The sequence below is a fragment of the Oryzias latipes genome (assembly GCF_053564925.1).
Source record: "Oryzias latipes strain Hd-rR chromosome 1 unlocalized genomic scaffold, Olatipes_Hd-rR_3.1 chr1_Y".
Classification (NCBI taxonomy): Eukaryota; Metazoa; Chordata; class Actinopteri; order Beloniformes; family Adrianichthyidae; genus Oryzias; species Oryzias latipes.
Window position 1 is genome coordinate 3,110,682 of NW_027616335.1, and position 13,678 is coordinate 3,124,359.

The 13,678-nt window shown below is 40.1% G+C and overlaps 1 protein-coding gene across 1 annotated transcript in view; it reads left to right on the forward strand.

The window, feature by feature from the left end:
• The first annotated feature begins 993 nt into the window (after nucleotides 1–993).
• The window catches only part of LOC105354450 (inositol polyphosphate 4-phosphatase type II), a 162,167-nt gene continuing 149,482 nt past the window's right edge, over nucleotides 994–13,678 (forward strand). The window contains exon 1 of the mRNA XM_020703700.3: nucleotides 994–1,281. Within this exon, the coding sequence (XP_020559359.3) occupies nucleotides 1,197–1,281 (85 nt within the window). The 5' untranslated portion in view covers nucleotides 994–1,196. The remainder of the gene's footprint in view (nucleotides 1,282–13,678) is intronic.

Sequence of the window (13,678 nt, forward strand, 5' to 3'; positions counted from 1 at the left end):
ACTAAGGACTGCTGATGCTCTTGGTTCAGCAGGTCATAAATTAACATTGATCTCAGTTTACCTTTAGCATTGCTATTGAAGTAGTGAAGCAAATCAGTTATCTTTTTCATTAAGACAGAGAGAAGACACAGCAACACAGGCAGAACAGATAAGTGGAGGAGAGTGCAAAGACGAAGGTTTTCTTTGAACACGCTGCTTCTGCTTTCTCTCTATGCATTTAACCTGTTGATGTAACACTGTGAGGATGTTTCTCTAATCGTTTTATCCTTTTCAGTGCAACGTGACTCTTCATCCACCCTTATCCTCCATGCAACCTCCAAACCTTGCTGGTAGCTCTGCTGAGAGCTCAAGAAATAAATGCTTGTTAAATGGCGTATACTTATATAGCGCTTTTCTACCTTCTTCAAGGCCCAAAGCGCTGTACAGTCACAGACCCATTCACCCAGTCACAGTCCCATTCACACACTGGCAGCAGCTCCGGTGCCGAATACTGGCGCCAACCTCCCACCAGAGGCAAGGTGGGGTTCAGTGTCTTGCCCAAGGACACATCGACTCATGGGCGTGCAAGGCGGGTATCGAACCAGCAATATTATGATCATGGGTCGACCGCCCTACCGCTGCACCACGGCCGCCCTTTGCTGCTAGAAAAAGGAGTGAGGGAAGGTGAGGAAAGCACAAATCAGAGGGAGCCCTTGGCGCCATATCTTGATGCAGCAGTGGCTGCACATTGAAGAAAGAAAAGGAAGAAGAGAGAAGGGCAGAGTTGTCTTTCTGGCTGTGTTGCGCTCTAGGTGCCCCACTGTCAGCCCAGGATTGATGGATGGGGCTGCTTATCGCACGTTACATCAATCCTGTTCAGCTTTCTCTTTCATTCGTTGCCTTACTCCCTCATCACTCCTCCCTTTACTTCTGCCTCCAATCCCCCCCACTATCCTCCACCTCCTCCCCCTGCTGCTGCTCCAGGTCCCTCGCTGGTCCCCCTCTTTGGTATTAGTTTCCAAAAGGCATCTTTAATGCTGACAGAGCGAGAGGGAGCGCTGTGAGGCAGCAAGAAAGCAAAGCGAGCGGATCGCTATCTTTATCGCAGCTTTTCTTGCCTGCAGGCTGCCTGGAGAGCCAGTGAACTGGACTGCTCTGTGGTGTTTCATGGAGGAGGTGAAGGAGTGGGAAGTAAAAGTGTGGGACAAGCCAGGCAGATGGAGGACAGCATCCAGCACTTGGGACACTGCTTGGTTGACATGAAGGAGCCGAGCGCCAACGCTGAAAGAATCAGCACTGCTGGTGAGCTGCCTGCTCTCGTGTTGTCTGCCTGCCTCTGCAGCTGTCTCCTCTCTCTCGCCTGCTACAACTCTGCATCCCACTTGTCTGCTGTAATCTAGCTTTATGTGTCCTGCTATTTCTGGAATTGCTTATTCAGATGATGTGTAACCTCCTTACCTCCACCCCCGCAAGCATTTAAAGAGTTCTGTCCCTTTGGTTGACACATGCGTCAAGAGTTTGTGTTGACAGAAGGAAAGCAAAGGATAAAACAGAAGGGGAAGAAGAAAATTTATCCAAATTGTGTTTTCCTTATTTCCAATGTTACAATAACTGTTGCACTATTGTGGCATGTTAAAAGAAAAAGAAAAAGAAGAAAAAGATGCCTAATTTTTAGTCATAAATCATCATCATGGCTGGAAAAAGTAGCAATTAGAAATTAAGAGAGGAAGCTCTCTTGCTCTTTGACCATTCTTCTTACATCATTTGTGCAGACATTTGTTGCAAGGTCATGCTGAGAGCCCTTCATTCAAGTTAAAAACATAAAATGAAACTGATTCATGTATTTCTTTTTACATACGCATGTAAATTAATACTTTCTGCTTTCATATTTGCATGTGTACATGTTGGCACTTATATTGCAGCCCTGAATATGACATTGATGAGCGCCGACAGAAGCAAACCACCCTTATTGTCTGTAAATACAAGACAATACTGAGGAGATTATCCATATCAGTTATACCACATGAAGGGACATATTTCATTAAGAGCTGTGCTCCCAAGCAAGTTAAAACCTGAAGCATTCTCAACAGGAATTAAAATGAACATGAAAAATAGGAAATTTTAGAACTTATTCACATTTATACCTTCCACAATAATTTGGGGCATGCATTAGTCAGATGGTGATAATCATGTGCTAATAGAACAATATGCAATAAAATTGATCACCTTTTCAAAAGTAAATACCTTGAATTCTTGTTGGACCTGAATATTGTCATACTGACCTTATCCCAGGGAGAAAATGGAGTTTGTCAGAAAAGGTAACAGGGGTGTTTTAGGTCTTCATCTCACAGCAAAAAAAAAAAAAAAATACTGACAAACATAAGCACTCACTGCAGTTGCCAAAATTCCCATGAGAGGACATCCCAGCAAGTTCCATCCAAGGTCATCCCTTTGCAGGTCGCAAACGAAAAGCAAAAAATATGAAAGTTGAGTTGAAAAAAGTAAAGCTTGTAAAAAATGGAGACATGAGAACATGGCTCCCCTGTTACAAGAAGACACAATTGGACAAAATGGAGATGTTCAAAAATAATGGAGAGCATCATTGTTGGTGAAAAACTGCATAAACTCGCTTTTTATGATAACTGTTACGCACAGTGTTGGAGGCATCATAATGTGGGGTTGCTTTGCATTTACAAAAAAGTTTCTTGCAGTTGAAAGCAAGAGTGAGGTAGGAGTTGAGATTTTTGCCTGAGGACAATTCAGCTAATTTTTTATGAATCTCAAATTCACAATTGAGGTCGACTTAAGGCGTTACAAAAAATATCATCATAATAAGCTATTTTTAGAATCCAAGTCATTCCAGGCGTACCAGTTCTTACAATACAATTCAGTGTAGATCATTCTCACTACAACTCTCTGTATCAGTAACTAACCAAAAAATAGTTTTCTCCCACCCATATTTAAGAAAAAAAGGTTCTCCAGCAAAACCAACCAACCAACCCAGTAGGGATGACCATCTGCTGCGACCAGTTGGGGTCTGAGAGGAGGGGTAACAATGACTGTAAAGCATGAACAATGAACCTTGGCCGTGGTGCAGTGGTAGTGCAGTCGGCAGAGGGAGGGGAGAAGGAGGATGATTATGCGGGGGGAGGGGGTAAAACCATGAAGCAGCATAAAGGCAAAGATAGCACCTGTGATTGAGTGAGTGTTTCTGTTCTTCTGGGGTGGATATTGGAATGTAAAAGGAAGGAGGGAGGATACCCAGTCATCCCCACACCAAGACCCCCGCCGCAGCAGCACCCAGAACCCCCAACACCCATACGGTAGCAGGTACAAAAAACAACCGCCCACCGGGCGATCACACCTGACACCCAGGCCGGACCAACACAGGGGCCCCCAAAGCCAGAGAGCGGGGAAGCATAGGGGGACAGAGAGTGCAAGCCCAGCCCAACCAGAAAAGGAGCCACACCGCCGCGCCGGTAGGGCCCACTGTGGTGACCCGCCTCGGGAGAGCTCCCACAGCCCCAGACAAGCTCCTCACCCCTCACCCAGGAAGTCTGAGCATCTCCCCTCACCCTGACCTCAGGCACGGTCCAGAGTCCCCCAAGGGAGACCCACCCCACACTCCAGGCAACTACCCACCCAGCCCACGGCTGGTCCAGAAGAGAGCGCGGTAAGGACCAGCCACTCCTGCCCAGGAGGAAGGCACCCGAGAGAAGTGGGGGTCCACAACAAGTGTTATAAACATGGCCCGACTAGGAGTTTTGGAGAAGGCCAGTGCAAGGGGGCAAGGACCAGAACCAACACCACAGCTACACAGATATCCCCAGGCTCAGATGTGATGTGATCCCAGGCTCTTGGTCTTGTCAGAGAACTCAGGGATCCCTCTCTCTGCGTGGAGAGAGGGATCCCGGGCCCAGGAAACCCCACCCAAGGGATATGGCCGCCGTTGGCTGCCGTTGCTGAGGGCCTGGTTCCCCCCGCAAGGGATGGGGTCGGGGACAGAGGATCAGAGGTCCTATCTTCGTTATGTACTGTATGTGTGCTTGTGAGGGTTTGTGTGTCCATGTATGGGTATGTTTGTTGGAGTGTATTTTTTTGGGGGTAAAGGGTGTGTGTAATAAAGGGTGCAGTTAAAATTGGCGGGTAGGGCACTGAGAGGACATCTCCTGATTGCTCACAGGGATGTCTAAACAACCCCCCGACCAACGGTCCTACATGTCTAAGATGCAAGTAAAACCAAGAGGGGAGTGGCCCGTTTCAACACGGCATAGGAGGGGGACCACTGCCAAGTAGCTCCTTCCCCCAAGGTGCATTAGAAGGTGCCCCCCCCCCCCATCACCCTAATAAGTGATTATATGAGGAATAGTTTTTAGCTGTGAACCAATAATTTACAGAAAGCTAAATAACAAAGAATGAGTCACATACAATCACTCAAACAGACGGAAGAAAAATAACGTAATATTAGTGCTGCTCATTGAATTGGTAAAGATTGACTGACTTTCCTGAAGTGCAAAGTTAAGAACTTTCATGTGTAAGATAAGAGAAAATACATGCTGTAATAATTTTTTTAGTTTTCAATAATTTATTCACCAACCTAATAGCGATAACTGTGTGTTTTAAAGGATAATTCCCTACTGTACTGAATTGTCCCTATACCCATCCATCATTTCGACTAAAAATTATTTGGGATGAAGTGATATTGGAAATGCTTCCTACTAATCATAAAACTTTTATAAGTATGTGGACATTGAAGACACATTTGAAACTACTAAAACATCAGAAATCAAACGCCATAGTGATGTTACAAAAAGGCTACCTTTTCTGGTTTATTATTGTGTTTTATTTTTAACATTTCATTACTTTTGTTTAGTTACACATTTCATTTGTATTTTGTTTCATCTTTTTGGTATTTGTGTTTTGGTTTCGGGAATTTTGTTTTGATTTCTAAAATGTTACGTTTTTTCTTTTTTTTTCTTTTTCATTTTTAAATTGTCATTGTTTTCTTTTATATGTTTCTGCATTAAGGGATTTGTTGGTGGGATCTGCACTTCAGGGCCACCGTACTGAATCATATTGTACCCCATGTTTTTCAATTCATCTCTAGACATTTCATCTCAAAGTCTTACAGACATACACGCTTGTGGGATTTACAATAAAAATATCAAACATCATTGTTTTTTGATGACCTGGCTGCAGAGACATGTAAAGTTTTATAATTGATTGGTGACAGATGTGTGGGGATGAGAGTGGTGGAAACACTCCATTGTACTTGTGCTTCTTTGCATCATGTAAGAGAGCAGCAAGGCATATAATTACCATGTATAGCATGAAAGCAAGGCTGACAGCCCTGCATTATCAGTCACAGGTAAAGTGGTTTATCTCCACTTTGTTGACAACAGACAAAAGTGGAACCAAACTGAATGAGGTTTGTTGTTTCTTAAGATCTGGGTGAATTGGCTCTCTACACATTCCTCCGGCACAATCAGATAAATGACATCACATTAGCTGAAATCTAACAAGCATTTGCACAAAGGAATACGGATTCTCGCTGACAGCTGCAGCCTCAAACTGATGCAATTTTAATTGCTCAGCCCTTAACGTGACAAAACTATCGTGGAGCCAACTGTCTCACTCTGTGCCCTTGTTAACCCTCCACACTACATCTCTCATCAGAGTGACAGTCGAGACCTCCTCGGCACCTCCGACTGATTCACAACACTTCATTAAACTCTGGCAACAAAACCATCTGTCCCCTCTCCATCTCCCCAGCAGTAATGTGAGAATAACTCACTCTCCCTTTTAGTACCACTCGTCCTAATGGGATGCCTGTCTGTGCAAACATCAATTGAGTTACAGGCATGTTAGCCTGCTTGATCACTGAATCATCAGAAAAGGGTGTGCAGGTGCCCACAGCGTTTTTTAACACAGATGGAGGGTGAGGTCGGACCATGAGAGTTAGGTGGAAGAAACACTGCAATTATTGTCAGCCTATCAATATGCATGGAAAGTTGGGATAGAGCTGGCGGCTGGGGTGGGATGGTTTATTTAGAGAATACTATTTATATCCCTGAATTATCAAAGCCCTCTTTAAGGCAAGCACATCAGTGAATTATTCATCTCACCTCAACATCCAAATATTTTAAATATGATCAGGATTGCTCTCAGGCATTTTCTTTTGTGTGCAGCATTTATTTGCAAAGCCGATAAGCAGGATGATTACAACTGTGTACTTTGTCACTGTTTGACAGCAGATACATTAGTAATAGTTGTCTTGAGGCTTTTGCCATTTTCACATATTTTTGTCTTTGTGTCAGTAACTAGGTCTTCTTTAACTGTAAACCCCAACCCCCTATGATTTTGCAATATGCTTTAGGTCTAGGCAGCTAGACATCTTACTTAGTGTAAAACCAGGGCACAAGAAGGGAAAAGGGTTAAATGATCTTTTTGCAAGACTGACAATTTAACTCCCTCTCCATTAATTAACTTTGTCATTCCAGAGAAATCACCCACTCCGCTTAAATCCCCATAAATTATCTCCTCTGCTCCCCTCGGCAAGCCTTTTCTTCCCCACTGCTACTACCCCCAGACGGGGGGCTGATGGATTGGAGGTACAGTGGGGCTGTGCTGCTATTTCTGGTGCCAGATGAAACTGCAGTATCGCAGGCGGGTACACCTCATTTGCTTTAGGCCTCTCCGGGAGTTACATCTACATGTGCTGCCTGCCTGCCACCTTTCTGAGCTCATTACCATATTCATAATGTGAATATCGATTATAAATACCACACCTGTGCCACTTCTCTCAGCATACATACCTTCACACTGTACATGTTGTACCCTCCAAAGAAATATGACTGAGATTGATGGAGCATCTGGGTTACTTGATTCCACTTAGCATTGCATTGTTGTCATTAGATTGTATGTAGTTGTTCTTTCCTACAATCATCACAGCAAAGTTGTTGGGGGCGGGGGCAGCTGCGTCAGGACAAGAATGGGGTCAAGCTGGGCAAATGCAAATTAAACACAGGCAAGACATTTTAGCGCAAATAAAGTAGTAAAAAAATTATCTTATAATGGATTACAGTAATTTTACATTTTAAATGTAGATGTAGAGTCAAGAGAGTTACCAAAAAATGTGTGAAGGATGCATTTACCTTTGTGTTGCAACAACTCTAATCAATTCTGCCAATACTTTAATGAGTTTTAACAAGAAATAAGTACTTTTGAGCTCCTACTTGGAGGTTCAAAGGATCAGGGTCCTTGATTTTGTTGTACTTTTGTCATGAAAATAATTATGTTTTTTTTTACCTGGATCCTTTTACTGTATACTCATAGTGTTGTGATACATTGCAGACCAATGCCTCTCATTAAATTTGGTTTCATGCAAATTAAAAAAACAGATTAATCAAAAGATTGTGTAAATAGGAAAATGCCATAGTCAACAATGATTACATAACCTCAAAGTAACAGTTTGTTAGTTTTTCATCCATGTATACAGGCAAATCTGACTAATGTTATTTTATAGATGTGTATGTGCAAAACCCTGTGAAAAAACTACTTGAAATGTTTGGTGGCTGTGAACCTGCTCTAATTTTCTTACAAGGAGCCTAAATAGTCTATAAAATAGTCTATAGTCTTATGGTCTATTTTGTTGATATTAGTTAATGCTCAGACAATTGGTGCCTGTAAGTCTAACAAGATGACATGAGTTGGAATAACTCAAGACAACAATATAGGAGACATTACAAACTTTACTAAGGGGATGAATGATAAGGGGATGTGATTACTGAAATACCAAAAACCAGAAATTATACTCAACAAATCAAGCAGTGTGAGAAACCAAAACAAAAAAGTGTAACCACTTGGTGGCTTGTTCCTGTTTACTTGAATTTGAAACTGCCTAACATTACAGCAGAAATAGACATACCTAAACTTCAACACATTTGGAATGTTTTAATTAGATTTAGTATTCAAGATATTTGTACAAATGGTCACATTTTGAACTTTTAATAAGTATTACATACTTTATGTCAAATTTATTGCATTTATTTAAAAATAAACATTTAATTGAATTTTTAAGATTAAAAAATTAACTATAGAGCCTGAACATTAGCAGGCATTGATTTAAGAGTGAGGTATAAATAAGACACACTGGCTGAGTCCCAATAAAGGACAGACGTCCTTCAGCAAATTTTCCAAATTTTTTGTAAAGTAAATAACGTGTTTACATATGTCCCATCAATGGTCAAAATAGCTGAAATAACTAAACTTGAAAACTTGCTTCAAGTTTCCTCAATCAAAGTTCCATCAATACGATTATTTGGTAACTCCTTTTGATTTAATTTTATGCTCACACAGACATGCTTCTTTATTTAAAAAAATACCTAAAATGTTTCTCAACAACCTTTTTAAAATATATGTTTTTGTAAAAGTGCAAAGCAATAATTTCAGATCGGATTGACAAATCTCTTGTCTCATATTTTTAACTCTTTCAACCAAAGATCTCACTGGTGGTACACGCTTTCTGACACACTGTAACTCTTTGACTGTTTACACGATCAGCTGATTCTGACGCAGATGAGGTAGCTTTGCATTTTGAATTTACACACCAATATGTAACACTTTACTAATGTAAAGTGTGAAGTGCTTGCTGCACTTCTGAATTTTCTGGAATTACATGAATTGGGTAAACAGTTGAAACGTTATAGTAGTCAAAAGAATCCCAACACCGGAGCTAAAACTAAAGCTTCGATATTAAAGGGCTAACTTTACAGAATCATTTTATCTTCTTTATTAATACCAAACAGTTACAAAAACAAAGTATGGTACATTTCACTGCGAAGCAAGTCATTTGTGAACCAAGATGCACAGTTGCTTCACATTACCATGTGAAATTTACATCATCTTCATTTTTGTAATTTGGCACTTTCTTACACCTCTGTTCTATTTGTGCAGTTTTCAATTTAGTGTGCATTTGCACACAGTTCCAACCTACAATCTGCAGATTGTAAACAGCAATTTGGAGATGACTTGATTAAAATGCCATGCTATAGGGTTGCATGTCTTTCTTAATTACTGCCCACATTTCTTATCTGTCTGTAGCTTTACTTTTTATCATAAATTGTTTCTGTGTTGACAGATATTTGGCATTACTTCCTGCCACTTAAGATTATTTGGTTTGTAAACCTGAAGCCTACCTGGCTGTCTTAGGGGACTGACCCTTGTGATTAAGTGACATCAATGCTCGGACCCAACAGCTGTTTCACTCTCAGCACACCTAGCTTGAAGGGCTCCATTTTCCCACCACACATTATGACATCCTGAATGGTTAAAGCATCATATGAAATCCCTTAGCATGACAACATGTGAAGACACCATCCCTGAGAGGCAGAATGATGAGACTTTTGTTTGGGTAATTGCATGCATTTGTTTTAACTGTGGACTACGTTGTTTGCAAGTTTGATTGATTAGATGTTTACCGTGCAAGTATGAATACGCAGTAATGTCTTGCCTTTGTTGAAATGTATTCAAACAAACTGGACTGAGCCAAGTGTGGTACCCCATTAAAAAAAAACAGTTACACTTCAGATTAAGTCAAACGCTTTTCTGCATACAAACAATTGTCTTAAAAAAAGGTTTTTCTTATTTAAGTGTCTGGTTTTTTCATAAATCACACAGTGACTTTTATTTCCTCTGTTTGGAAACTCTGATGGATAGGAACTATAAAAACACATTGAGCCTCATCAAATTGAGGAATAATTGTGTGTTGCTTTGCAAACAAAGTAATCCAACTTCACACACAATTAAAGCTGCCAATAAAGGTCAATGACACTAAAACATGGTTAAATAACCTTTCAGAAGATTTTTCATTTTTGAAAATGTCTCTCATTGAAAGTAAGTGGTTTACCTACATCAGTAGGCAGGACATGTCTATGGGCCATTAGTGGAGTTGATGAGCCTTTGAGAGGCCAGTTGAATCCTAGCACCTCAGATAAAGCAAAATGCATTTTTGGACATCAGAGTTCCTCTGCAGGTTGCACTATCCCGCAGGTGTTTAATCTGTTTTGTGTTTGAATGGTTGTGCCGTAGAGGAAGAGTGATGAAGGAGAGACAGCAGCGGTGACAGATGATAGAAGCAGTCAGGCCTCTATTTGTCATTCTGGCATGAGCCCTCAAGGAAAATGCATAAGAAAAAGCTCTTGTTCTGAAACTCTGTAAAAGTTTCTACGGTTTTTGCATAATCCTCTGCTGCATTTCCACAAGTTGTTTCAATTTGTCTCGTCTCAACTTGGAGTCACTGGCTTGGTCTAGTTCATTTTCTCCATTTTACTTTAGCACCATTTCAATGAGACCAGGCTCGTCGTGGAAATGCAGGCAAAACAAATATCTACTGCCACCTCCCGTTGTTTTCTGAACTCTCAACAGAGCGCAGGTCACCACTTCTTGTGCCCATAAATCAAATCCATTCCTTTTCTGTAGGACAGAAGGTACTAAAAATCAAAGACGCAAGATGACGTGACCCCTAGTAAAAACTCCATAAGTCAAGTTTAGCTTCACTAAGTTGGTGCTAATTGGAATGCATCATTAGTGAACCATTTTGAGACCTAATCATGTTTGAGATGTTTTGGTTCTGTCGTTCCGTTCTATTCTATTTAACTAAAATACAATCTTTAATTAAAGGTCTTTGTTTACTTTACATTTTTAGTTATCTTTGTCATCTAATTGGAAGTCCTCTGAATAATGTATAAAATTGTATTAAAGCAGATGGGTAATAAATTAAGTTTTAGTCACCAGCACCCATCCAATTGGATGAGGGCTGCAGGTTTTTGGGTTGTCTGGCCCTTTGAGGGTCGCAGAGAGGAGCAGCTGCATCTTAAAGGAGCTAGGGTGTGTCTTTTAGTTCGTCTGATGCTCGTTTAAAATGGAACACTCAATTGTCATGTGTGTGGTATGTGTATCATGTAGTATTTGTAAGGTTAATTGAAGTTGTGCACACTTATGACATGCAATTGAAGCTGTCGTATGGTGCCTTTTACGCCACACTTTGGTCATTACTAAAGCATTAGTTAAAGTCGCCCTCACAGATACATAAGTCTACGGGTAAAAAATGGGCACAGTGAGCACAAAAAACAGTAAAAAGCTCTTTGAGACATGTCTTCATCTCATCTACATCACCCTTACCCTTTGTGATATGTAAGTGTTCACCACAACCTGTCGCCTGCAGCATACCCTAAGAAAAACAGACTACGGAGTCACTGGGTGGTCAACGACCTTCCTATTTCGTGTGGACCACCTGTGTGCTCTGTACAGGTTAGCCCATTTTTCGCCAAAAAACAGTCCTTATCTTTCGCCATAAAAGCAATTGTGAATCGATGCAGAGATGGGAGCCTGCTGGAGGTGCTCTTCCAGAACTTTCCATGTTGCCCACTTTAGCTTTATCTCCAATTCACACCAAAGTGGCAGCAGAGCGTCACAGCAGAGTCATGTCAGTTTTGGAAAAACTGCTGTTTGATTATCCAATCTGAAGATTCACACCAACGATGTCATTCATGGGAATTACAAAAGACTCACTGCAATGCAACATTCAACTTAAGAGGGTTCAGTTTTCCAACATCTGCTGAGCCACGGAAACACAAAAAAGGCTCCAAGCACGACAATAAACTTTAACTATACTTTTTAAATAATTCAAAAATTAAACATGGTGGTAATAGGAACATGGACCAAGAATTTTGGAGAAAGCTGCACTGTGGAGAGTAAGAGTTAAGTCTTGATGTAAGAAAATTTAATATACTGTACAAAACAAAATACACTTATTTATATACTTACAAAAGCACGACTAAAGTTATCAAAATGACAGAAAATAGATCCACAGATGTGCAAGTTTAAACATAACTCTGACATATTTCAGTATGAATTGACGTTTTTGGTGTGAACTCATCTGTAACACCCTTTTTTCTGCACTGGTGAGATGTATAAAGAGGCAGATGATGGTGGTGCATAAATTGACAGCAAGGTTCCCCCCTTTTATTGAACAGCAGCTGCATAAGAGGCTTTACTTCAACCTGATCCTTATGATTATATTGTCTTTCTCTATTTTTAAGGGTAACATAATTTTGTCTGAGGACTGCTTCAACAATTTACAAGCAATGTCTGATTATCTTGATTATTTTCTCCACATTTGATTTATTTTTTGTGACCGGCATGGGGTTTTTCTTCAAATACACCCAGAATGTGTCTTTTCTTACTGTAAGAACCCAAACTTTTAGTTTCGCTTTTTTTAGTTTTTACTTGGTTTGATTTTTTTTAGGGGTTCATCATTCAATTGTTTAATTTGGAGTGGTCTTTTTATCTCTTTTAGTTTCATCTCTGTTCTGCAGTGACGTTATGTCTACACCAGTTTCTAATTAGCAGTCATTACAGCTGTTTCAGTTTTGCTAATTAGTCCTGTGAGTCCACATTTGATTGCATGGTTTTAGTCATTTTGTGTCGCAGCCAGTTTTGTCACCAATGTTGCTTTTTAAGTTATTCTTCAGGTTTTCTTTTGTTTTGTTTGATATTGTCACCTTTTTCGTAATTTTTGTTTATTTAATTGTCAGTTATGATGTTTCTTTACTGCACTTGAATCATCTGTACATTTTTGGTCAATAAAATAACAAAGGAAGCTGACAGGGGATGAGGATAAAGTAAAACACCTATGATTACATTTCAAAATAATCTTGATGCCTTTTAGTGATGTAGATGACGCATGATTCACCTGAAGCTTTTTATCCGTTCAGTTCACTGAAGGGCAAAGCTTTTTGAAGCTTCATTTGCTCTCCAACAGCATTTAGTGGTAGAAACATATCAAGCTATTCCAATGAAGTTCGAATTTTATTTGTAAACTAGTCACACAAGAATAAAATGGCTGCAAGAAAATGTAAATGTAACATAATGTGTGAAGAGACAATTAATTTGCTGTGGAACACCTAGTATGGAGCAGTGAATGTGTTTTCCCAAACACTGAACTGTTGATGATACAAAAAAATGTTACATTTAAGTTTTTTTACGATGTCATGTACCAGAGTTTTGTTTACATGATTTCTATGCCACGTTCAATTATACCTTAGTTTAGATCAGATGCTCTTGCTCTTAACCTTTTTATAACACCTGACTGACACCTCACTTCCACCAAGTGGTAGGAGGCTGCATTCAGGTCCCGCGGCTCTCGTGGCCCACAGATTCAGAACAGATCTTTTTTGCGGCCCACTAGTTGGCGCTCACGGACCAAGATTGGGCTGTGGCCCCATGGTTAAAAATCACTGGTTTAGATAAAGTGTTGCATCTAACCTCACACTTTCAAAGCTTAATTTAGTGTAGCAAATATTTTTACAAACCCATGCTCAACACTAGCTGACGGAGTCTGAAGAGGAAAAATTTAACCATTAACCTAAATACAAACTCGCTCTCCAAAATAGAAAAAAGTAAAAACAGGAACGGCGTTAAAAAACAATAAAAAAACCAGGTGACCATTATATATTAAAAAAGGAAACTTTTTATCACCAGTTTAGATGTATCAAAGGTTCATTTTATTTCAGTGAAATGATAAATATCATAATCACTTGAATCTGATTTATCTGTAAAAACATTAACCATGAGTCTTTACATGTATTATGTAAAATTACTGGCTTTTGTGTTATAATTTGTTGTCCTTGTGGCTCCA